This window comes from Aspergillus caelatus, assembly GCF_009193585.1.
Source record: "Aspergillus caelatus strain CBS 763.97 unplaced genomic scaffold BDV27scaffold_139, whole genome shotgun sequence".
NCBI lineage: Eukaryota > Fungi > Ascomycota > Eurotiomycetes > Eurotiales > Aspergillaceae > Aspergillus > Aspergillus caelatus.
Window position 1 is genome coordinate 48112 of NW_022475402.1, and position 24532 is coordinate 72643.

At 46.0% G+C, this 24532-nt stretch overlaps 10 protein-coding genes across 10 annotated transcripts; 6 read left to right on the top strand and 4 right to left on the bottom strand.

Annotated features, from left to right (window-relative positions):
- The first annotated feature begins 415 nt into the window (after positions 1-415).
- Positions 416-1726, top strand: BDV27DRAFT_131363 (uncharacterized protein). The gene has a single exon (XM_032067623.1). The coding sequence runs from the start codon at positions 528-530 to the stop codon at positions 1101-1103; it is 576 nt and encodes a 191-aa protein (XP_031925610.1). The 5' UTR covers positions 416-527; the 3' UTR covers positions 1104-1726.
- Positions 1727-2095: 369 nt separating this feature from the next.
- On the bottom strand, positions 2096-3281 carry BDV27DRAFT_131365 (uncharacterized protein; the record flags this gene model as incomplete). Its single annotated transcript, XM_032067624.1, has 2 exons — positions 2096-3075; positions 3121-3281. Coding segments are annotated over 2 exons (1081 nt in total), but the record flags the coding sequence as incomplete, so codon positions are not given.
- A 240-nt stretch (positions 3282-3521) lies between these two features.
- On the top strand, positions 3522-4500 carry BDV27DRAFT_146901 (putative serine/threonine protein kinase; the record flags this gene model as incomplete). Its single annotated transcript, XM_032070653.1, has 5 exons — positions 3522-3616; positions 3682-3739; positions 3793-3958; positions 4011-4222; positions 4276-4500. The coding sequence occupies 5 exons, from the start codon at positions 3522-3524 to the stop codon at positions 4498-4500; spliced, it is 756 nt and encodes a 251-aa protein (XP_031925612.1).
- A 1149-nt stretch (positions 4501-5649) lies between these two features.
- BDV27DRAFT_131367 (CVNH domain-containing protein) lies at positions 5650-6829 on the top strand. Its single transcript, XM_032067625.1, has 2 exons — positions 5650-6431; positions 6490-6829. The coding sequence occupies exons 1-2, from the start codon at positions 6299-6301 to the stop codon at positions 6675-6677; spliced, it is 321 nt and encodes a 106-aa protein (XP_031925613.1). The 5' UTR covers positions 5650-6298; the 3' UTR covers positions 6678-6829.
- Positions 6830-8091: 1262 nt separating this feature from the next.
- BDV27DRAFT_159677 (uncharacterized protein) lies at positions 8092-8613 on the top strand (the record flags this gene model as incomplete). Its single annotated transcript, XM_032072905.1, has 1 exon — positions 8092-8613. One exon carries the CDS (start codon positions 8092-8094, stop codon positions 8611-8613), a length of 522 nt encoding a protein of 173 aa, XP_031925614.1.
- Positions 8614-9721: 1108 nt separating this feature from the next.
- BDV27DRAFT_159678 (MBL fold metallo-hydrolase) lies at positions 9722-10841 on the bottom strand (the record flags this gene model as incomplete). Its single annotated transcript, XM_032072906.1, has 4 exons — positions 9722-9980; positions 10065-10373; positions 10436-10575; positions 10638-10841. The coding sequence occupies 4 exons, from the start codon at positions 10839-10841 to the stop codon at positions 9722-9724; spliced, it is 912 nt and encodes a 303-aa protein (XP_031925615.1).
- Positions 10842-11129: 288 nt separating this feature from the next.
- On the bottom strand, positions 11130-13361 carry BDV27DRAFT_17040 (transcription factor domain-containing protein). The gene is made up of 2 exons (XM_032075287.1): positions 12859-13361; positions 11130-12799 (listed from the first exon to the last, which is right to left on the bottom strand). Exons 1-2 carry the CDS (start codon positions 13237-13239, stop codon positions 11174-11176), a joined length of 2007 nt encoding a protein of 668 aa, XP_031925616.1. The 5' UTR covers positions 13240-13361; the 3' UTR covers positions 11130-11173.
- An 894-nt stretch (positions 13362-14255) lies between these two features.
- On the top strand, positions 14256-15237 carry BDV27DRAFT_146905 (nucleoside-diphosphate-sugar epimerase family protein; the record flags this gene model as incomplete). The annotated part of the gene is made up of 2 exons (XM_032070654.1): positions 14256-14510; positions 14578-15237. 2 exons carry the CDS (start codon positions 14256-14258, stop codon positions 15235-15237), a joined length of 915 nt encoding a protein of 304 aa, XP_031925617.1.
- Positions 15238-16301: 1064 nt separating this feature from the next.
- BDV27DRAFT_131373 (uncharacterized protein) lies at positions 16302-17780 on the bottom strand. The gene is made up of 2 exons (XM_032067626.1): positions 16666-17780; positions 16302-16596 (listed from the first exon to the last, which is right to left on the bottom strand). Exons 1-2 carry the CDS (start codon positions 17099-17101, stop codon positions 16508-16510), a joined length of 525 nt encoding a protein of 174 aa, XP_031925618.1. The 5' UTR covers positions 17102-17780; the 3' UTR covers positions 16302-16507.
- A 4599-nt stretch (positions 17781-22379) lies between these two features.
- Positions 22380-24473, top strand: BDV27DRAFT_166110 (uncharacterized protein; the record flags this gene model as incomplete). The annotated part of the gene is made up of 5 exons (XM_032074109.1): positions 22380-22764; positions 22822-23213; positions 23250-23352; positions 23383-23394; positions 23734-24473. The coding sequence occupies 5 exons, from the start codon at positions 22380-22382 to the stop codon at positions 24471-24473; spliced, it is 1632 nt and encodes a 543-aa protein (XP_031925619.1).
- Between the last annotated feature and the right edge of the window lie 59 nt (positions 24474-24532).

Here is a 24532-nt window from a genome sequence, read left to right on the forward strand (position 1 = left end):
CAGCATGATCAGGCAGAATAATTTCCATTGTACGGAGTTGGGGAGTGACTAAGGGAAGAGTGACTTTTCCAGGCAGAAGCGGTGTATTCGAGCCTCTTGATGGGTTGTGCGGGTCCGTCGCAGCTGGTTATTGGTTAGATCGGGTACCTCGTAGGGCAGAGGAGTGGGTCTCCCCAGGACCCTCACCGACTTGAGTCAAAAAGAGAAACAAGAATCCACGCTAAAGCCCTATCGATGGGGCCCGATGCCGTGTTGGCATCCTCCCATTCGCCGGCACGGTCACCTCCGACAGGGGGCCGCGTGCCAATTTGACAATCTCCCATCTCGATAGGCCGAGGAGGGGAATGAGTTAAATGATAAACTGTCGTCAGGAGAATCCGCTCGGGGGAGCCGACTAGAAACATAAATAACCCCTCGGGACCCCGTGCTTCTCGGGAATTTCTTTCTCTAGTCAGCAACAATTATCTCTGCTTCTTAGATAATTATCTTAATAGTACCAAGCTTCCCAATTTCTCCTGCTTCAAGCGATGAAAGATCAGAACACTACTGCCCCACAAGTAGACATCCAGCAACCACAGCGGACAAGCATTGAGCATTCCCTCACCCATACAACCACTACCTCCTCATCCAACTCTTCCTCCAGCCTTCCAGAAAGGTCTACCACTTCAACTCAACTTCAAACAAAATCCAACCGACTCTCCGTAACAGCAGGAAGACTCTTCGCTTCCCGCTCTCGCTCTCGGTCCAAATCCCCCGCTCCCAGCGACATCCCAACCACCACACGCACGCGTCGCTCGGACTCAGAGAGCACCTACATCCTCAAGCGCGACAAAATGGCTCGCATCAGCATTCCACGTCGCTCTGAAAGCCCCACGCAAATGTCTCCCCCCGCCTCCCCATCATCCATCAAGGAGACACACTTCACCAAGCGCAGATCTGACTCTTACCACTCCCGCAAATCCAGTGACGACTACCGTCGCTACAGCGGAACCGTGAACCACTACGGTCGTCACTCGAACGACTGGTTGTTCGGAGGATTCAGTCTCCGCGACACCGTCCGCGGCGGTGTTGACCGCCTGCGCCAGCGCGATGACAAGAGATGAATGAAGAAGTGGATCCCTCGTTTCTGACGGATTGTTCTCTCAACTTCCTTTTCCTCTATACCGTTATTCAGATCCGGTATATATGGTTCAATAACCATGACTGTCATTATCTGAGGATTATGGCTGTGGCTACGGGCTACACTACCCACTTATTTCGGTCTCGGATTACCTCTTCCACTTCCGAGTGAGATTAGATCAGATTAGATCATTGGTATCGATCGGAGGAAATCATCTTATCCCCTCAAGGGGTAGACTATCTTGTCACCGAGCTCTTGGACTGTCTTCGGCTCCTTGTGGAGGATTTCTGTTCACCGTTGTGTGAATACCTTGCACCTCCTACCTGTCTTTCGCCAGGGTCGGTTTCCTTGACTGTCATTGAATGAGCGGGTCTTTGTCCGGCTATGCAAGCATCTGGTGGATGCTTCGTTTTTTATTTCTTCGCTTGCTCGGTTGTACCGAAAGATATTTTGTTTATGAGCTATGTTGTTATGAGCTTTTTGCGACTTGCAAGTCAAGTTGTCGATATTTTCTCTTTCGTTGATAGACCGAGTTGGTCTTGTATTTTGTTTGGCCATCTCGGCTACAGAGTTATAACCATATAATATACGATTGAACGGAAATAATTGTCTTCCTCATGTAATTCATAATAAAACTGGCGCTTGTGTAGATTAAACACAATGTGTATTGGTCGGTATGGTAAATTTCATGTACTAATGTCCTTTGCGCTCATGTGACATAGTTTACAGCTTATCCTCACGCGAAGGGTTGTATTAACCTATATGGGAGTTGGCATGTACACTTATGAGTGGTAAGGTATGTCCTTGAACATAATGTGAAGGCACTACAGTTAAATTGTAGGCCAATATCACCGGACATTGTGGTAGCTGAGGCCAGGAACAGCTCATTTGATTCTGTTGTTGTGTAAAGGGAGCATAAAAGTCTCACGTTTACCCTGCCAAAGCAAAAAAAAAAAAAAAAAAAAAAAAAACCCTAAAATAATGAGGAAAATAACATAAAATACTTCATCCAGAATCGTTGGTTGTATTCGTAACCTACTCCCACATACATTGCAAGTCAACAGGCAGTCCTTTATCATTCTGATTTGTCAACCCAAAAACTTTCAATGTGCCTTCTGATGAAACCAATGCGAATTTCTTCCAAGCCCCTGCTTTAGCCAACTCAACGATGACTCGAAGCAGTGTTGCAAGCTTCTTCAACTGTTCTTGATGGTTCTTCTCCCAATTCTGAAGTCTTCCCAACTTCAAGTAGTTCTTTTTCGTAATGCTTGTAAAATTCCCAACCCCATCATAATGACCAGCACAAAGAAAGGGTGTCTGGGAAAACCAAAGTTGTTCAGTGTTCTTGGAGATATCCAGGTTTTTCCCAACTGCTCCAGTTTTGATTTCGATAATCCGAGATGGCGCGACCAACTTCCCGCATTTCAATACTGTATAGCCTGTTGGGGTCTTTTGGATTTCTGATGCAGGCATTGTCATGCGAATGTCCTTGTCAGATCCGGTGCAACCGTCGACTTCGTATCGCATAATAATCTTAACATCCCCGAACATGTAGCGAATGATTCGATTATGAGTCAAGCTATCCCTGACCGCCTTCGGTTGGCGGGTAGATGCCTTTTCAAATTCATGCCCATATCCATGAAATCCCTTGACATAGCTAGTTGCTCTTGGGGTCCAACAAGAGAACAATACTGTGCTATTGACAACCTCTACATCAATGCGGAATGGGCTCTTCTTACCACTCACGAAACCCAACAAAAGACGGAGGTTGCGTCGATCCGTCACAAGATCGATGTCGTTAAGTTTCACGGTTGGCTGCGTGAGCGATATCGCTCTGAAGAGTGGTTCAAGAGAACATTTGGGGAATACATGTCGATTCGGGTCCATTTGATATCTCCCTGCATCTGCCTTCACCTTTCTTGGTGTTTTTGGTGGCCTCCATATGGAGGGTGAGCCTGATATATTGAGCATCTGTATCCATGTCGGATTGACCTACGTACCAGGAACGACGATTGTTTTCCGCTGTTTTGGAAGTAAATTGTATGATGTTAATGTTGTTAGATCGACCTTCGTGGTAAGCCCATCTCTTGGATGGATGGAATCCAAAGGGATTCCTCCTAAAACATCCCCTAGACCTTTATAGAGTGGATCTCTTGACATGTTGGTGACTGATGGTGGGGGTAAATGATAGATCGATGCGTGGTGTGTGTCAAGCCTAAAGAAAGCGTTGATGCCTAAAGCCGAGCTTTGCTGCCTGAGGTTGGCGCATACACCATAGATTCCGAACACCACTAAACCTGGCACTTATAATTGCGTCCTTCCCTTCACTCTAGGCGTGATGATAGGAGATCGTGTGCATTGATAGCTAAAAAGATCATTTTCAGGTGACACACGGCCAGTCATGGCTTCTTCCCTCCAATTAGGCCAATGCCTTCGCGGTCAGAATGGCATATACACTATTGGTAAGCAATTGCAGGAGACGGTTTGGCTCGCAAGGTAGGCAGCTACTGGAAACCTAAGGGCAGATTCAGCTTATAATAGTTCTTTAGTAAAATCAGAAGCAATCAACCAGTGATTGTGAAAAGTGTCACTCATTTTCGCCTTCAGAATGAGCGTGATGTTCTGAACCTCTTCCAATCTCGCATCCCTTCATACGCCCCTTAATCGACGAGATAGTCGAGCCGTCAGACCCACCCGCCATAGTTTTGAAATATTTAGATGATAACCTTCCGAATGCTTCTGTCTCTAAGCGACTTACAAACCAGGAGATCAAATATGTTGCTAGAAGTATTTTAGAAGCCCTCAAGGTTCTACATGACAATAGTTTTGTACATACAGGTAAGTAATGATGAATATCTGGATTAAGCATGCTCTCTTATTTAATTTGAAGATATCAAGCTCGACAACATTCTTGTAAACTATGGTCAAGGGGATGTACGGTTTACAGGTGTTCAACTTGCAGACTGTGGAAATACTGTTCCTGAGGATTCGGCGTATGCCAAGGGTGGTGGCTTGATTGGAGCGCCTATCTGGAGGAGTCCTGAAGCGCAACTCCGGATTGGCTGGGGTACACAAACAGACATATGGTCCTTTGGCGCCTTGGTACGTTCATGTCGATCTCTCAATGATGCTGAGCCGCTCTGACCTTGCTCCAGCTCATAACCTTGCTCTATGGAGGCAATTTCTTTCTTTTCAAGCCCGATGTTCCCGCAGGTCATGACGATTATGAATTACAGATTTTGCAGAGACAGTGCCAGTTCTTTGGACCATTCCCTTTGACATACCGTGAAATCTGCCCTCCGGAGACATTAAGTATCCTGGTATATATTATGAAACGTATTCCTCAAGAGATAAAGCCATTTTCAAGGATTTCAGAATAGGAGATATCTAAGGAGGACAAGGGGTTCGTTCTAAGAATAATGAAGCTTGATCCACGGGACCGACCGTCAGCAGCAGAGCTTCTGCAGGACAAGTGGTTGGCTGGTAAAAGTACATAATGAAATAATATGAATCGCAACATTAACCCACTCCGCTGAATCCAAGCCTCCTACTACGCACTCAACCCAGCCAAGGGTGACAGCCGAGATCGAGCTGCTGGCAGCTGCTGCAAAAGATGTGGAAAGAGATTTGGAGGAAGTGAAGACCTTAAATATTTTCCTACTAGTAGTAGTTTCGCGTGAGATATAGATAATTGGTCAAGAGTCAATATTAAGGTTGACCGGCTGATACATCTTGAGAGCAACATGCAGACTATATAATAGACTTGATTTAGTTACCACACTTAGGTGCATAAATTTTGGCCAGTAGTAAACATAATTATATTCCAGATAACAAGTAATACACCCACCATTCCGAGCCCACCGAACACAATAGCGCGTTCCTTTTGAGTGCCTTGACGATCGCATTTACCATGAACTTTCGGACCGTCCCTCTCGTATCCTAATGTTTGGGTATCGCCATAAGCTTGACAATCTATAATAGCAATGCTGCTCCTTTTGCAACAATTTTATTGGACTTGACCGCCCATTGTACCACGAGATTGCCCGCGGTTAGTCCTGGTAAAGGTCAGCTATAATAACTTCAGCTATACACCAGTAGATTTCTCACATGACATTTATTTTGTTCTAACGGATATAGATGCCACACAGTTCCTCATACTCTCATTACATGCGAATATCTGCAGGTCAGTAAATTGAGAAGATAATACTAGAATATACGACTGCCCGATAATAGTCCATTTAAATAGAAGGGGAAGGGGGGGGGGAGGGGGGGGGAAGAATTGGTCTTTGAAGGGCCAGTGGCTGGTCACAAGTTGGCACCCACTTAGGCTTTGGCATTAGCAGACCTCAGTTCGAAAAGCAAGACAAACGCAACAACAGACACAATGTCACGCAGCTGGGATGAGATGCAGCACACGAGCTGCGAAATCACGTCAGCCCTACGCCACTTGCAGCAATCAGCTTGGCGTACTTGGCGCCCTTAATAGGGACCAATGTGGGCCCGGGTGGCTTGGACCAGTTGGATACACGCTTCAATCATCTAACCTCCCAGAGATCCGACAGGACGACCATATGATAGCATGGATTAATACTAATATCTCTGCCTAGTCCCGACTTAACGACATGTTGATTATTGAGAGCGTCTCCCAAGGGCGCGTACCCCGCCCGCCGATGGAGCCATTCCCCTCCAGGGTCCACTATTGACCTGTCTGCCAAGGGCCTATATACTGTTACAACCATGCCAAGTGGGGGATTCTCACATACTACAAGCGCCCGTGTTGATTTTATTCGGCAAGAACAACCAGGCCTCTCCGCTATGACTGTTGCCTAGAGACACAAAAGCCATCTGCCGGTCCGGATTAAAACACCATTCCTTGATGGAGTCGCTGTGTTCCGCGTTGTGCTCCTTCCCCTCTCCACTGCCTACAGCCATGCGCGAATACCGGGCTAATGATCAAAGGCCATGTGTCGGGAATCATGAATCCTTGTGAAAGCGCAACGCGGGGTATACCCCTGCTGTTAACAGGCAAGGGGATATAAAGCCCGCCTATTGACCTCCTCGTTCGCTTCTATCTATCTTGTCAATCAACCTCTTCGCCCTTGCCTCTTCAAGCACCATCAACTTGTCCTTACTCCTTCTTATCTTCTCTCATAGTCATTTATTCTCCTTTTATTCACCATGAGCTTCCACGAGAGTGCTGAGGATATCGAGATCAGGGATGGCCACATTCTCTTCGCAAAACTCACAAACGAAGAGGGAGAGCTCCAGGACTCCGAAATCAACCTTAATGATTTCCTCGGAAACAACGATGGTGGGTGACTCACAAATTTTCAACCTAGCCAAGCCATTCTGACACCGGCTTTCTTTAGGACACTTCGAATGGGACGGCGGGAACTTCTCCGAGACGGCCGAAGATGTCAGATTCGAGATTGAAGGGGACGACGAAGTGCCAATTCTACGCGCAGTCTTGTTCAATGGAGAGGGAGAGCCTGTTGAAAGCGATGTCAACCTTTCTGAGCGGGTCTTCAATAGAAACGGGGAGTTTGTCTTCGAGTAATGTCTGTCTGATGAGCTAAATAACGATACATTTACATTGGAGGTAGTTCAATTGAAGACTATCGACTCATCCTCTGTGGACAGACAACCTAGTGAGATAATAAAGCATGCCGTTGGGACTTGACGATGTAGCCCCAACTTCTCCTAAATTACCCCGGGGCCCTAAGCTGTATGTCTATTACGCAGAGACAACCACCCGAAGAAAAATCAAAACATAAAAAGTAATATCAAAATGACATAAAGAATTAAAGAGAGAGCCAACCTAAAAATTACCGAAAACTGAGGCCATGGATAATCATTTTCGTACCACACATCAAAGACAGCTATCGGGGATGATGCTGCGATGAACTAGGTGTAGGCCACCACGCTTGACCGCTGGCTGACAATATTTAGACCGTTTCCATCCCATCCTCATCACCACCCAGATAATCGTTGAAGGGGGCCCTCTTCGTTGGATCGTTTCCCAAGTGGTTGCTACTACTAGTGGTTGGGTGGTGTGGGGTTCAGCCAGTGAGACTGCAATGTTTCGAAGTCCTACAGCAGCTAGCCAATAGACGCCATATAGCGCTGCATGTACATACAACCAAAGTGTGATTGGTAAATAGAAAACGAGCGCCAACCGGAGCCACAGTCTCCACATGCTATGGCGAGAAAGCGAGAAAGCGGTTAACCACTTTATGGTCTCGCAGAGTATCGTCAATTTATCTGTCTATCGCCGCAACGACACACCAGCACTCATATGGATTAATGGTAGAGAATGTTGCGACTATGACATGAATATTGATACGAGTAGTTCACCAGACTACCGATATCCGCGACCTATAAGCAGTCTGACCAGCACAACTAGGATAATTGAGATTTTATATCGTATGTAATAATATACGATACTCCGAAATAGTGCCTTTCCAATTCCTTGTGTTAATTATATCCTGAACATTGGCTTCGGATAACTTCAATACAGGTTATTTATGACTGGGCTTTGGTTTACGATGAGCCATGTGAAAGAGAAACAATACGGCTGGCCCTACAGCATAGTATATTTCGTTGTTGCATCTAGCATCTTGCTTACTGTACCTATTAATGGAGAGTTGCTCAACGCTAATAGAGTACTAACCGGCGATTTTGTTGACTGAGTTGGTTAGTATTTGATTGGGAAAACTGGCTCTCCTATATTGGAACTGGAAGGAAGGGTTAAGATATAGATAGATACTGGGTAGATAGGGTAATATTGATATAATCGTTTTCTGTCGATGTGCCTTGCACGGAGATTGTTGTATCCTGTTCAAAGATAAGACATCCTTACCATGATATTATTACATTATTATTATTATTATTATTATTATTATTATCATGTGGTTGTCCAATATTAAATATGGATAGAGCTTTGCGATAAGTTCGAAGAATATTTCTTGACAATGGCAAAGGAGAAAATGGATGCGCGCGCCGATGTCGGTGGTAAGAAAGATGAGATTGGGAAGATGCTGGATTGGTTTTGCCTATGGTGGTATGATAAATCCACTAAGGGAGGTCAGCGGTCACGACATATAGACTATCTGGTCTCGCGAGGAATGCTAGCCGTGCAGAAGCTGACCAGCGCACCAATGCCAATAGTGAGAGCGATGGTTGTAACATCAGATTCAGAATATAAGGGTAAAAAGTCTATATTGTTTGGATTGAATGAGTCGGATTTTTGTGAGGAAAGAGGAGGAGATGAAGGAGGGTCCATTAAAAGGCAACCTGCGGAGGACAATTCTGATGATGAATGTCTTGGGCATTGTAATTTCGGCTGGCCATGGGCTATCGGGAATGATAATACGGGATGGAGATGGGATGTTGATCTCCCTGTTAACGATGAGCTGAGGAATCGAGGCTACGTCTTCTGGTACAAAGCACGACTACTAAATGTAACGAGTTCCAGTCTCCTCGTGACCCAGTGAAGCATGCTTTTGAGTTCCCTGACGGCTATAAAGAGCATTTTTACCAGCCGGGTATTCAGACCAAACTCAAAGATTTCCCTATCTATTGGGATGTTGTCAAAGAGATGGCGGATGAAATTTGCTTTCCAGTGTATTTCGATTCTTTACCTGTGATCTCAAATAGTAAACAAATATGGCTATCCATCCACCTTCAAGCTACGAAGCAGGCTTTGGTTGGTACCAATGCCAAGCAGAATCAACAACGCATGGGTGTATCCCAGAGCAGACTATTCCTACTTAACGCAAAGCAGTGTAATGAGGTTCATTGAGCCAGAAGATGAAGTTGAACTGCTTCACGAGGGTTTGTGATCTTGTTACCCTTCCCTAACCCTATGTCATTTTCTTGGATCTACGCGTAGTCAATCAATGAGCATTATCAAGCAAGGATTGCGTGAAGAATACACTTAGACAATATAACCTTTTGTGTACTTAATCACAACTGTTAACATTTCCTTTATAATACAATACGTAAGTCCATCTACTTTGCGTGATAACATCCATTACGTTTCTATAGTTAGGACATCGCAGGAAGAGATGGCCCCGACACCTATGTACATGGTCAATGTACCCCACTGAGACCTCTATCAAGATACCTACTCAAAGGCCACTTATCAAGAGGTCAGCAATAGACAGGGCTCATTTGCCACCTTCATAGGTTAGGCTTCCATGAACAGTGACATTGAAAGCTGAAGAGTCCTTTGACACTTTCGGATTTTGTAGAATCATCGCATCGCAAGGTTCCACTATACCACATTTATCAAACTATTCTGAGGATTGTGTTAAATGACTCGAGTATACTAAACGAGCCGTATGTAGAATTTGGTGTCTCCAGCGGGTTGCAGAATAATATGCAAATTGATTATCATTCCAGGCAATTGGGTTAGCAATCAAGCAACGTGATATACACCGTATCCCATCCTGTATTGCATAAGGCAGAAATAATGAGTTAAAATGCTGTAGTGCTCAATAGTCAATTTCGCACAGAGCTTTAAACACTTGAATGCGATTACAATCATACGCCCAAGTCTCATACCTCAAAACAACTCCATATGTACCGGCCAAAGCCCCGCTAGAAAGGCTGTTGCTGTGGGAAGGCGGCACGCATATCCTTAAAGAATTTCTCATCCAGTAGAGATAGTAAAACCGGATCATTCTCCTCCTGCATCCAGGTAGCGTCATGGGCCAAGGCAACGTGGACCCCCAGCTCTTTTTCCATCACTCTAATCCGTGCCAGTGTGTCCTTTGCTGCGGTGACATCTGTGTGGAGACAAGCCATGCTGCCTCCGAGCTCAAAGGTCCCGAATTCCTTAGTACCATCGAGCAGCGCCCTATGTCAGAGTTAGTTTAGCTTGTGACTAAGACAAGAAAATGTGTACCGAGAATGACAGCAATCAGAAGCCAACATAACCCACTCTCCTGTTGCGAGCCTAGCACAAGCAGCCAGATTACCTGGCATATGGCCCGGAGCCTGAATGACCCAGAAGCTCCCGTCTCCGAAAAAGTCCATTGCGCGTTCGAACGGCCCGAAACGCGTCCACGGCCCTTGTAATGTTTCCCACCGTTCTATCGCTCGTTCTGGATCAAAGTATCTTCCGTCCCATGGAGAGGACGAGTTCATGAAGTGACCAGGGGCGCAGTATTCAGATGTACCAGGGCCAAAAAAAACAGTCGCATTCTTAAAAGCCCGTCTTACTGGCCGACAGTGGTCATAATGTGCGTGACTATGTATTATACGTAAGAGAGATACATCTAAACCGCCAAGGGGCATTTATCGTGTTCAAACCTGAGCAAGATGGTATCGATTTCATCAGCCGCAACCCCATTGCGACGCTCGATTTGCTTTTGAATTGACTCGCGCGGGTCCTGGGGTTGGATCTCCTTAAATGGCCCGTTTACTATAGCTGGGGGGAAATCTTCCGGGGCCTTTGATGCGTTAATACTTATATTTCTGAGTGGGAACCGAGCCTTAGAGCAGAGACACGCACCGATGACATTCCCAGATCCCAGAGCATGCGTCGTCCTTGTTTGGCATGATGGATGAAAAACGCCCAGTTATACAGCCGAAACTCCTTTGTTGGCTCCTCCCCCGCGTGGAGCATGTGGGTTCTGGCCGTCATGCTTCCTCCATTAAGCAGTTGAACACGAACGTATGCATCCGTGGCGGGCAGTTCGATCTTGGGGTCTGGCATGGTAGGCAGCCTTTCTGTTTTCTTCTTCAATAAAGCGGACAATTGGGAGCGTGCTTTCCGTTAATTCATAGTTGTAAGCCGCTGGATAAATGCATCTCAGAAACTAAGACGGCTTTAATACAGGAGGGGTAAGAGTGAAGTGCCCCACATGGCTCCCCATCTGGCTTATATAGGAAAGGGACTTGAGTGTATTGATATTGACATTATTATTATTTCTAATTCTTTCTTTCTTTCTTTCTTTCTTTCTTTCTTTCTTTCTTTTTTATTTATTTATTTCTTTCTTTTTTGGTGGAATGCTACGGATACGATGAGCAGACCATTCAACCAACTTCTCATATTAAGGGCTCAAAAAGCCAATCTATGTTAGGGTAAAGATAGTCAGTTGGTTCAGAAGCAGAAATGCCTTGGATTAGACCAATGTTGTCGAAATTAATTGGTTCAGTAGGCTCGTCGCCGATAGGGTTATGGTATGGATTGCGAAGATCTGGCATAGGAGGGAACAGGACCTGTTTGCTTTCACGGTCTATACCTCCAATACTTGACTTCAGAGCCCCTGGAGACCCATTATCCAGTAGCTCGCGAGATATCCCCAGTTTTTCAGCCCTAGACGTAGTGGCGCGTTCCATCAGCCGTGACAGAGGCTTTTGAAACATGGAGTATGTCTCAGGCGCTTCTTTAACACATTTTCTGTACATCTTGGCTACCACGTTCCAGGCATGGTCAGTTTCCGGGCTGATATTCCGGACGCAGAGTTCCGAGAGAACGTAAGCTAAGGCGTGCCATTGCTTGTAACTGCGAGCCAACCAGGCAAAATGTGCAGTAGTCTCGTTTTCTTGGAAGAAATAAGCAAATTCGGTGATCTCGACAGCGGTTTGAAAGATGGGGTCGGCTAAATATCTCGCGGGAGCTGACTTGTTGGCGTTTCCTGGTACGTTTTGGATATGGATTCCCAACCATACTTTCGAAAGCATCAGCCTACCGATTGTCGCAACCATCCATTGTATAGGAACTCCGAGGTCAAAATGATCCATGTACCGGTCTTGAAGACGACTTGCTAGAGCTTTGATATGGGCCTCTCGATCACTAATTGATATTTTTGAATTTTGACCGAAGGAAGGACCTAGTTTAGAGACGCTAGTCGCAATTTCGCAGTTGATAATGCAGAGAGTGATGTCTGTGTACCCCATTTTTTCGGGTGGAAGCTCTGTCATCTCTGGAATTAAGTCATGTCCATCCACGTTGGAGGGGAGGCGCGTATCAAACGTGTCTGGTTTTATTTGGGTATCTGTTCCTTGGTCCTCTGAGGCAAGCATGTCCAGAATACAGATATGCCACCACAGTCGACGACGGATCTCTGTTTCGAAAGGGCTTAGGTTGAATTCTGTACCATCGCGATGAATACCCTGGCCCTGGGCGACACGCACAACCACGGCAGCTTCCGCCCATACAACCCTTGTGTCGCCTACTACGCGAAAGCACAGAAGAAACAGCACTGCTGCTTGAAGAGCAGGGATATCTTTGGATTTTATAAAGTTGGCCTGTTTCAAGGCCCGGTTCACAGCCACACTCAACTCCTCGATGGCCATATCATGTGATTTCCCAAGCATTGATACACACTGGTCAGGTGTCATACTGACGACGGCAGCAAAACAGACAGATAGTATCAGAGATCTACTGCACGGCTCTAGAGCGATGTCATCCGCTGCGTCACGAACCATTCGCTCCACTGACGGTACGTGCAAGACGGCAATCAACGGGTGAACGCGACTTTGGTAGATACGCCACAAAATGTCTAGTTGTTGAGTAGAATGAGGATAGAACCCTTTAGAATTCGTTTTGGTCCTGTTAGAATCTCCAACAAGACCTCCATGCGGAAGACCAAATGGGCCCAATATCTCTTCTGTCTTGATATCCTCTTCGGATGATGAGCTTTCAAGAACGTCTCGCAGCTCTTGGATCTGTGATTTATCAGCAATCTACCAATTATGAATCATTCAAAGGGTACCGACTTCCCCACCTTATCACCAAATATCACGGAAGCATCATCATCGACATACCGACTCCTCCCATCTTTGACTACCAACCGGCCACTCTGATCAGGTCTCTCAAGATTTGTTCTTGATGAACCGCGTCGTTCTATATTAGACCCAGGATCATCCTTGTCTGCAGGGTGCATTGATCGAAGCCTCTCAGCATCTTCCAATTGCTTCAAGCGAGCCATTAATTCAGAAACCGGAGGTCTATTCAATCTCCGGGACACTCGCTTTGGTCCCGGAAATATACATTCTTTCCCCGACCTTGAGCATGCTTCACAGGGGTATTTCCTATCGCATCGGACCTTCCGTTGGCGACAATTGTTGCAGCTCCGCTTGCTGACCTCCTGGGAGTGGTTTGGCATAGTATTCGTACGTAGTCAGAGGGTTTTTGCACTCCGGAAAGTACCTCATAGCTATGTTGAATTAAGTTGTCGCATTGTGATGGAATATTGTTATGATTCGTAGTAGTTCAAGGGGGTTCGATATTGATCGACATTGAGTTTGGGGGTCAAATGTAAAGGGCTTGGCGTGAGAACCCTTTTGTGACTATGACGTCATCAATAATTATCCTTCTAGGACTCTATATAGCATTGTGTATTGAACTTGTAGATACTTTCACCACTATCGTCTGTGCGGTATTCTTAATACGTCTATTACTACTTGAAGCTTCATATCTCGATTAATGAGACGGATTTTGTGTATTAGTTGCAATATGTAGGTACATTACAGTGATTAGAGATTCAGAGTTGCGCTACTTAATCAACCAAAAATATTAAACACATCCGCTAGTTTTTTACCGGAAATATGGCGGCAATATTGATCTAGTTAAACTATTGAAAAAGTTAACGATAATGAGATATGATAATTCAGAACCCAAGTTGTCTGATTTCATCTACCCTCGAAGTGCTACCTCGGAGACTGGATACCGATCGGTGCCTTCAGGGCGAGGCCCGTGTCTGTATGCAAACCTTGTCGTACTTAATTAATACTCAGCTATGGACCCAGAAATGCTAATCAGCGGCGAATTTGTAGCTTTTCTGAAGCTTACCAAGATATTCATAGTTTAAGGCCGAAGCTTGGATAATCTCATCGTGCACTTTAGCGTCGGGGTTGAGATCAACTCCGAGAGTGGAGGCGATTACCAATTGGCGATATGATCGTAGGTTGTATCGTTGGCCACCCGAAGAAAGATTCAAAATGCGAGACTTCTATACAGTGAATATGGAAAAGGGGGGGGAATATGAGTACCGCGGATGGAATATGACATTTTGGAAAATAGTCTATTATAAAAAGCCTCGTGTGTTCTTGATCTCCCTTCTCATCTTGACTACATCTCATATTATCTTGCGGTCCTAGTTTCATATCATCAGTCGAAGAAATGTCGAGGACGCTTCTAATCACCGGTGCCACCGGGAAACAAGGCGGCAGTGTGATCGATAACCTCATTAGCCAAGACGCGGATTTCGAGATTCTTGCGGTCACCCGAGATGCCCAGTCAAACAGTGCTCAAAAGCTACTCAAGAAGTCATCGAATATCAAACTGGTGGAAGGCAATCTAGATCGCCCAGAGGATATCTTCAGACAAGCCCAGAAAGCCACAACGCAGCCTATCTGGGGTGTGTTCAGCATACAGGTATGACCTGGTTTAACTCACCAACCCTGGCCATTCAGAAGCATCTTATTTACACTGGTAAACACAGACACCTGTTCCAGGCCTCTTCAAGGAGGACTCCGAAGAAAGACAAGGTAAATCACTTGTCGACGCAGCCCTCAACAACAATGTGAAGGTCTTCGTATATACGTCCGTCGACCGTGGTGGTGATGCGTCTATCGACAAGCCAACTCCCGTCCCCCACTTCATTAGCAAACACAATATCGAACACCACCTTATCAACCGATCCAAGGGAACAGATATGCAATGGACAATCTTGCGTCCCGTGGCATTCCTTAATAACTTTACGCCTAATTTCTTTGGATCCGTGTTCGCTACGAGTTGGAAGATCGCTCTCCGCGGGAAACCACTCCAGCTGATATCTGTCACGGATATTGGGTTCTTTGGTGCACAAGCATTTTTGCACTCGGACGAGTACAAGGATAGACCTTTGTCGCTGGCAGGTGATGAGCTCACATATGATGAAATGGCGAGGATCTTCAAGAGGGTTACCGGAGAGGATGCCCCCCTTACTTATGGGTTCCTTGCTCGATTATTGATGTGGGCGTTCAATGAATTGGGGGTTATGTTTCGGTGGTTTTATGACTCTGGGTATAAAGCCGATGTTCCAACATTGAGAAGGATACATCCAGGTTTGAAGAACTTTGAGGCGTGGCTAGAGACGGAAAGTGGGTTCTTATCCAAGTAGGTCGCCGGATTTGTTCGGGTTTGTGCTGCGTGGGTCTGTAATAGCATAATTTGTCATGAGTCAGGTAATGAGGTTTAATTGATCCTAATTTCTATTCGCATCGCCTTCCTATATTGGCTTAGTCATCGAGAATAGTATTATGTTATTCATTGCGTATGACTCGGATACGTTTCGAGTCTTCCCAGGCGGGGCCAATTCCTACCTCAACTCTGTACCAAGTTCCCACCTTGTCTGCACTTCTGCACTGCATTGTATCGTGGAATTCTGGTATGCTCGTCTGGCCTGTTGGGGTGGATCCGGGAACGGGGAAAACTCGGCCTCAGGTTATACTGCTTTATCGACCCTTATGATTGCTATTGAGGGTTCGCATTGCTCTGGATAGGACTAAGTCCAGTAATCGGGTGCAGCAAAGAATATATACGTCTGGTGGGGGAGTATAGTGCGGTGCAAACGTAGGTGCTACCTGACATTCTCCTAAGAGCGAATGGAATGTACTTGAAGGATGGTGCGTAGAGTGGGATACCTATGGAATTAGATAATGTTAGACCAAACATGGACCGTCGATAAGAACCTACCAATTCAAATGAAGCGGGTGGGAAGGATGATACAAGGACTTTTGTTCGCCTATCCTGCTAAGACCTGGTAAGTCATTATCCCATAATTTTCACATGTTCAGGCCCAATCGGTCGTATGCTGGGTTGAAAGGAGCAGAGGGGCTGATGAGGGGCAATAACACAGAATGACGGGTAGGATTTCGTGGTTGGTGATGCTCAGACCTAGGGTCGACTCCGTAAAATCGCTGGATTGCGGTTCTGAGGGCTTAGATCAAGAGCGTGGATAGGATAGACACAACCACGGAAATAATTTCCCCTAAATAGCTCCTCGGGCTGATATCCCGACCAATCATTTGCTTGGGATAGATGCGATATTTCTAATCCAATGTTATAGTGCAGTGTAGTTCAAAACAAAACAATATTTGACAGTTCAGTGATGTAAGGGAAATTACTAAGTCTAGAGTTGAGGAACCCGATCAAAAAAAAAAAAAAAAAAAAAAGGGATTGGTGAAATTATCATCACACTGTAGGAAATATCTACCTTCTAGACTGTTTGCCGCGGAGCAATACTAAAGAAAATCCCCTCTATGTCGTTATTACCGTGTATCCATGCTCCCAACAACGCCCCTGGAAAGATATCAATGCTAGACCTAAATTGAAAGTAACTCCTATCACTCCTCTTGTCCGATGCAATATGGGGTTGGACGACGGTTGGATCAAGCTTGCTGCCAGGCTGCAATATCGCCTGCCGACAGGTCGATGTTCTCTGGGATCAAGCTTTGGAGTTTGGCGACCTGTGATGGAGCTTTAAGCCAGTTAGCTCTTAGGAAATATTCCTAGAGTATATCGTGCCATGATGAAGTCGTCAACTCACTTGGCCGCTGAGCTGCCGGAGCACCAGCATGAACCTCAATGACTCCCGAGTCGATATAATCTCGTGTCGTCACTCCGTTGGCAGAAGCAGCGCCCAACATTACTCGCAGTCGATAGCGTCCTGGCTGCGCGATGGTGAGCCGACTGAATTTTCCAAACCCAGTCGTGGTATTTCCATGACGGCTGCGCACGCTCGACGTCAAGGTGCCGGTAAGTCCGGGACAAGCTGCGGTTCCCGACTCATTTCGTAGCGACACATTTACTACCAGCTGCTGCACAGAATTGTCTCTGGGAGCGCCGACAGGCCGAACCGCAACGATCACCGGTAGGGTCAAGGGAACTCCGGGACGAACGGCTAAGGGAGGCGCACATTCGAATGTGATGCCGTATTCACGGCTAGAACTGCCGGAATTGGCTCTTGCAGCGCTTTGGACCATATTGGACTATCACTTCTTCTCGTACGGGGGTGATAGGGATTGAGAGGGGATAATGACACTTTATGTAGCGCCGATATAGGTGTGATTGGGGGACTCAACAAAGGGTGCTATAACACAGAACAAAGGAGCATGCGATAAACACTGTACTGAACGAGATGGCTCCGATGAAGAAAATGTTGGAATTGGTTGGATCATGACGATATCCAGCTTCCATGACATATATACCTCTGACCCGACAGAGCTCCGCATATAATAGGCAGTAATATATATGCAATGCGAAATGGAACCATGGTTACTCTAATGAACTCCGCGAGTTTGCCACCACAGGAGACTAGAGGTCAATAGATCTCAATGACCAAATGGCGCCGATCTGCAGAGGGAAATAAGCACCGGACGGTATGGGGAGAGTATGTTGGGGGGTTGTTAGGGTTGGGTAGGGTTCGCATTGATAACACCTGCAAGATTCTGCAAACAGGACGTTGGTGTGGGACATTCCCGGAATGTGGGCTCTCACTATTGATTTCGGGTTGACGCACGTTCTTATTTTACTTTTCTCAGAATTTTGTCTTTCTTTCTGTTGCTGTCTTACCGTTACGCGTCAACAATGAGATCACATTTGATCTAAGTTTGTCATATATGGGTCGAATTGAGTTGGCTTCTTGCTTGCCCAGAAGGCAAAGTGGAATGAGACATGTTGAAACGGAGAACTTTCCATTGATTCTCGGTAGGTTCGATCAGATCAGTCGCGGGATATGTTACAAGATTAGGGATTTGGTGACCACGCTAGCGCCTCCGGAATTTAAGGCCATTGGTTCGCTGATCCACATTTATTTTTTTTTTTCTGATTTACTAATTTTTCCTTTTTTGTTGGCCTGTCCATCCGCTCCTTTCCTTCAGTACAGTTGGAATGAGCCTGCTTCCTTAAACCTCGGAGAATTAATCACTGATTCCCCATTTTCCTTCCTCCTTTCTAAGCCCACCTACGGTGCAAAGAGGTAGCACTCTCCATTTTTCCTTTCCCTACGAGACGTTCCTTGCCGTTTAGCTGCCAGGCAATGAGACTAGGATCTCCAAATCGGGCTCCTTGCATATATCGACCTCACCGGCGGAGCCCATGGACCATAAACTCACCGGCACTGATTTTCATCGCTTTCTATTACGTCCACAACAGCGGATTCCTGATCTCGATCTTAGATATGCAGCACCGGCACTCGTATCTCAGCAGATTAACGACATGTTCTCTTGTTGGAGCTGTAGTCTAAGAGGCGAGTGTGCCGTCTCGCTATAGGTGGGTTAGTGGGCGAGTAGAGCCTGTGAAGCGGCTGATATGCAGGCCTATTGTCTTCGTGTACTAGAAAAAAACATGATTATCACTGCAGATATGGATCCCGGCCCAATGGATGCTTTCTCTTAGAGTGGATGAAGTTTCCAAGGCAGTACCCACAGAATGGAAGCGAAGGGTCTGGAACGGAAGTGATGGGATGCGACCAGTACAATTTCTTCATTTATGAAGGAGGAGGGTTAGAATGGAGCATGTGAGCTACGGAGATGAAAGTGAGACTACTGAAAGAGGAACAATGAAAGTGGGTCCGATGGACGCCTCAACAACTTCGCCACACCCCTACCCGTCTAGGTTAGTATGGGAAACGAGCCACACTGTCAATGCCGAAGGATCTCCACCTCAGCCTCATGAACTATATGAACTCTACGGACCAGGCAGCCGGAAAAAAAACATTGGCTCTACTCCATAAGCCAAAACTCTGTAGGGTTGGATTGCAAAGCTACAAAGCTACCATTGACTGCTGCCTTGACTGATCGGATCTTCATAGCATCCCCCATTTTTGAGATCCGTGGATCTGAGTACGCCAACAATCGGTGGGTCCCCACGAGGTTCTTTGTGGCTGCAGGTCCTTCACCCTTTCTTGTGTAGATCGACCAATCATCGATTTGCTGTCTGATCTACAGAAAGTCTAGACAGGGTCCTTCCTTATTTTCTTTGCCGTGATTACCGGCATGGCTACATTGCTCAAGAGTCAAGACCAAGAAGCTCCTACGCTAATTTTTACCGGTTACATAACCTGGTAATTGAGTAAAAGGAGCCACCAGCAATCGTACTATAATTGATATTGAAGGAAACAAATGAACAAGTATGGTAATCAGCTAAAGTGAAATACTGAGTGATCAGTATGGCGCATAAGCATAAGAAGGCAGGGTGAGAAGAGGTATAACGGGTCCAGTAGCCTCTTCAGTTACTCTCACCTAGCACCATGATCGAATGCATAGCTTCTGTAATTCGGGCCAAGACTGTCAGCATGTCAAGACAGGGGTCAAAAGTAAGGCATAGGCTGCAGATCAGTCTCAAGCTTGTGACTCTGTGTTACCCGGTTGGCGGTCCTTGGTCCCCAGTTTAGCGGAACATCTGGCCGACACAGAGATCATTGCTTTTTGTGTGTACCGACTTTCGGACCGTATTTTGCGTCTGCCTGCAGGGCCATGCAAGATCCATCAGAATTTGCTTGTTGAATCGGCCCTCAACTATGCGAGAACTCTCTCATCTGATTGGGCCGTGACCCACTAGCCACAGGTGGCTTAGACTATTGATCAACGTTCATTCTGTGGCGGTGAACTATCGAGATTTACCATCTCATCACCAACACCGTCACTCCTTGCTGAATCAGTCCACTCAGCATAACCACCTGCTTGTCGGTGAGAAATTGGTTGGAATTCATCTTGTCCAGCGCTAGCATCTGGATCGATCTATGCGAACCCTTACTTGGTCAATTATGTCTCCAATGCCGCTGAGGCCTCCCCATCTAGAATCCTAGATGCTACCCAATCTTCCATTTTCACCCTTCTGCTTCTCTGTTGCCATACTCAGTGTGACACCGAGATTCGGTCGCCTCCTTTCATTGCTAGGCCGCTACGCTTTTTCTTAATTTTTCTCCTTCTTCGTCTTTTTTTTTCTTTTTTTCTTTTTCGCGGTTTCTGCCGGTAGTTGAACCTCTGATGGCGTGACTAGCCATTCATCCTTGGTAAACAGCGATTTATCCAAATAATACCTATAGATCCATGATCGGCAAACTAGATCTTATGCAGGTGCTATCTCGATATGCTCCTAACTGTAAACGTTACACCCGCCCCCAACCGCGCGTACGCAGGTGGCAACAAGCCGATCGCTTACTACTATGTGACAAAGAAGAACGGAGGTGTCGCGGAGCTGATACAATACCTGTTTTTCTCACGTGACAAAGGATAGATCTCCATCACCACATACAGTGGGGTCCAAAAGCATGTGTCCCCTATACACAAAGGTACCCAGTGGCTCTATCTTCCTGGTATGAGAAGCTAGGTACCTTTATGTATAGGGGGTCACATACTTTTGGACCCCCACTGTATAGTCCACGCAGACCCACTTAGTCCGTGCAAAGGATTTCGCTACTTATATTGTTGAACCTGTTTTTTCTAAACTCTCCAGTAGTTTACAACCGCACAGCATTAACTGACGCATTTCCTTGATTTAATTCTCTAGTGGTGGCTACTGAATCCAAGTAATCTATTATACTACCTTGGGAGTAAGACATTGACGTTGAAAATCCGCCAGAATTCCTGGATCAGATCTCAAACCAAACTTCACGAAAAAAAGCAACAAAATTGACAAAGACAAAACAAGGAAATGTGGCGTTGACATTAGTATTTGTTGTTTGTGATGAACCATCGCGTTGGTAAACAATGCGATAGGTAAAAAGGCTACCAAGCGAGCTGATTGGATGAATGGGCGATTTGCGTTTGTAGTTTAGGCTAATTTAGACACCTATAGACAGGGATTTTTATTTTTCTGCCTGGGATTAGAGAACGGAAGGCGAATGTTTACATTTTTCCAGAAATGACAGTGCAGACTGAAAAAATCGGAAGCAGTGGCGGAACGCGGACACGTATCCTATCTATAGTTGGCGTTCTATAGGGTTGTTCCGATGGAAATTTTCTTTGTGAAGCTGAATCATGGACGGAGCCTGTTGTCGCAGATCCAAGCACAACTTCACTTTTGCTAGAAAAGAGCTCTATTGGCCACTTGGATATCTTGAAAGTGACACGATGAAGCTGAAAAATAATATTAAAGGAACTATTACCGATCCTAAAACATACAAAGACCTAAGCGAATTCGCCATCCTAGTGTCCCCTTTCGCTGGCTTTTCCAGAAATGATGCAATACATCTAGCAGGTGGAATCTGTCTGGCCCAATAAGTGTGAGTTGTGCAAAAAATTCAGGTGGGAGTGTGTCGTCCCTGATGGCAAACTGAGGCTGATTCCACGTTTCCAAAACTCGTAAATCTCTCATTTGGAATAATGAGTCTGTCTGGTCAGCAGACTGTAACATCTATCGACGGATGGGAGCCAACTTCGCCATCAATGAGTCTTGTACACGGAGGGTGAAAGAAATTGTACCGTTTGACCCAGGGCCACATAAAAATTCCAACATAGTTTTGCGAGAACCAAGTGATAGGTAAGGCTATCCCAACCAACTCAATTATCATGCTAGACGTAGGCATTACACAACAGGTATAACTCACGTAGCTCCCGGGCAATTTCTTGTATACTATGGGATAATTGAAGAGATACGATGTACATCCTGTCTGGAGAGTAGCTGTTGTTTCACTCCCTCCGGTAGTAATTAACCTCGTTCATACTCATCCCCTGCTCAACGTTAGTATCTTTAAAAATATATTTCGATGCTGGATACTTGCTTAAGGGGTAGAGGTATATATTGTAGCAAGCTTTCACAGGAAGAATCACTGTCACTTGTAAAGTTCAGCTAGTCAAAGCATACACGCCCCTGTTGATGGGCATTAGCTTATACTTACTAGAAATAGTAGCCAGAACAAAAAGGAGCCACGTTCTGCTGGCAAACACTCTGATAGTGTAGCCATCGCTATGGCTATATATGACTATTACTACGGATACAATTTGAAGGATGTAACGATGATTGGATCTGAACTCTGGGGGTGAGATCATCCATAATTTAGTTATTATTTCCACCTTGAAGAATCTCGAAGAAAGTACTAAAGTGAAGCAGCCAGCTTCAGTCATGCCTTCCTCTTACAACTCACACATGCTTCTCACGACTCTATTGTCCTTCCTTAACAAATCCCACAGCAGTTTCAGCTCTATTCCCATATTGTTATCAGGATGATCATTGGAAACCCCTCCGATGGCGCCGGTCCTTCCCCGACTCTCTCATACGCTACCTGGCTATTACCCACCAATTAGAGGCGCACCTCCCATGCCTATATCAGGCCCAAAGACCATTACTCTTAAAGCTGTTCTCGAGCTCTTCACTGGGACATTCTGCATATTTGTTGTCTCCGTTCTAGTCTGGAAGCTAGGGAAATTCTTCCGTCGCTTCACCAAGGAAAAGGTCATTGGGGGAGGAAACAGCCCTGCGCGTCGCTACACAAAAACCTGGTACGGATGGGTTCCGCTCCAACGAAAAAAGCCCGATAGATCCATAATGCAAAGGTGTTTCGCAAAGGCTCGACAATGGACGACATGGAATTCAGCGAAGAACAGTTATTGTTCGATTTGGTGGAGTTCTGATCAAAAGGAGCTGGAAGCATGCAAGCAGGACTCAATGCGCCGTCAAAGTTTACCGACGCATCTCAGAAAATGTAAACTTACAACAGCAAATACTATCCACACCCCTTACGGATACACCCGAAGCACAGGCAAAGGCGGCGAGTCATACTCCTCCCCGAAGATGACTGGAGTTCTCCGATTCGAGAATGTGTCCAACACTCGTGCTGAAAGATATAAACTACCGAGAAGGAGACAGCGCAGGAATGTCTCCTCTGCAAAGGAGTTGTTCAGAGATGATCTTCCATCTGTAGGCCCTGCGACCCGAGGAAAACAACCCACAATGATTCTGAACTACTGTACAATTCAAGCAGACAAAACTTCGGCGCGCTCGCTCAACCATAAAAGGTTCCTCTCCTTAGATCAGTCCGCTTGCGTCCTTACAAGAAAAGACCTCATTTTCTATATTTCAAATAATGATCCTTTGGCAAAACGAAACTACTCCCTTCCTTGTCTATCAGATCTGAAGATTACCTTTCGGGGAGTGAGAAAACGCTCTGAAGCTTCCTCGAACTTGCAGAGACCAACTGACCATCACCGAAAATCAAGAAACCTTCGGGCATTACGATATTCACGCAAATACCAAATTTGGTCTGCCCGGATGGCATTGAATGTCCCGGAGTGTGGAAGATATAGCACGCATCGATTTCCAGTTCCTCCAGGGAGTCCCAGGTCCGAGTTGCTGACCGGGTTCTCGTCCCATCAAACGACTCTAGCAAGGATGATAAATAGAGACAGGCGTACCACAGTTTGGAGCTCATTGAGTGGTTCGATTGGCCGCAGTATCTCCGGCACTCAGAAAGGTTGTCTAAAAAGAGCTAGGGTGGCAAGCTATCAATCAAAACCCACCATTGCTAGAGCCCGAAAACCGGCAGCAACGTTGTACAGGCAAGATCAATGTCAAATTCAGACTGCTCTTCCCGTTGATATGCATCGAAACCAGGTTCAGTTTGTTCAATATCAACTTCCATCTACGCGGCTACGAGAGTCCATACCGTCCCAAGGAAGTGGTAAAGAAGGAAGACCCCAGGGCAAGAAGAACGCCAACCTGCATGGGACAACGTTCGCACAAATCACTATCCCATTGAGGCATTTGAGCAACTGGGAGATAAGGCTGATAGACAGCTTGGACCGAAAACTTGGATGGCTCTCTTACCAGCTTATGCCAGGTCGAAAACCGTTTCACTTTCCCCTACTGCCCAACCATTGGCTTAATATTCGCACTTGGATCGTTTATGACCCTGCATCGCGTGCGCCTATCGATGTAAAGCGGCAGTTCGGGGATCGCAGATTCAAAACACCTTCGCCAACGCCTCGGCGTCCTAAACGCAAGTATCCTAGAGTGGCCCGTGGAGTTGCCAACACGCCGCGGATAGAATCATGGAGAATATTTGTCAATCAAATCAGAAAAGCATCGGGGCTGAGAGACTTTGTCAAACGAGTTGAATTATATGACGACTCGGCCGATAACCCTCCGGATGGATATATCGATCCAGCCTGTTGGTTAATCCGAAAGCCACCACAAGGACATCAACTGTCTGCCAGACAAAATGCCACATACTATGAAGGGGGGACAGGCTGGCAAGAAAGATTAGATGATTGGCAAAACATCTGCCGTGGATATCGAATCCGCAAGGCAATTCACGAAGGTAGAGCCAACAGAACTAGAGCAAAGCAAACCGCAGTCGATATTTCTCGGTTCTGCCAAACAGCATGGTATCGGCGACAGAAGCAGCAGACCTGAGCCAGTGATTCCTTCAATGGCAGCCTTGGGGGCAGCAGTTGCGTGGAAAACCTAGGTGG

Bases quoted from the DNA above. Each gene is read 5' to 3' on its own strand.
- BDV27DRAFT_131373 (XM_032067626.1), bottom strand. From the start codon at position 17,101: ATGGTCCAAAGCGCTGCAAGAGCCAATTCCGGCAGTTCTAGCCGTGAA. The intron at 16,597-16,665 runs GTGAGTTGACGA...ACTGGCTTAAAG, and splicing joins TCCGGCAGCTCAGCGGCCAA to CTCCATCACAGGTCGCCAAA.
- BDV27DRAFT_17040 (XM_032075287.1), bottom strand. From the start codon at position 13,239: ATGCCAAACCACTCCCAGGAGGTCAGCAAGCGGAGCTGCAACAATTGT. The intron at 12,800-12,858 runs GTGGGGAAGTCG...GATAAATCACAG, and splicing joins CCGTGATATTTGGTGATAAG to ATCCAAGAGCTGCGAGACGT.
- BDV27DRAFT_131367 (XM_032067625.1), top strand. From the start codon at position 6,299: ATGAGCTTCCACGAGAGTGCTGAGGATATCGAGATCAGGGATGGCCAC. The intron at 6,432-6,489 runs GTGGGTGACTCA...GGCTTTCTTTAG, and splicing joins TTTCCTCGGAAACAACGATG to GACACTTCGAATGGGACGGC.
- BDV27DRAFT_131363 (XM_032067623.1), top strand. From the start codon at position 528: ATGAAAGATCAGAACACTACTGCCCCACAAGTAGACATCCAGCAACCA.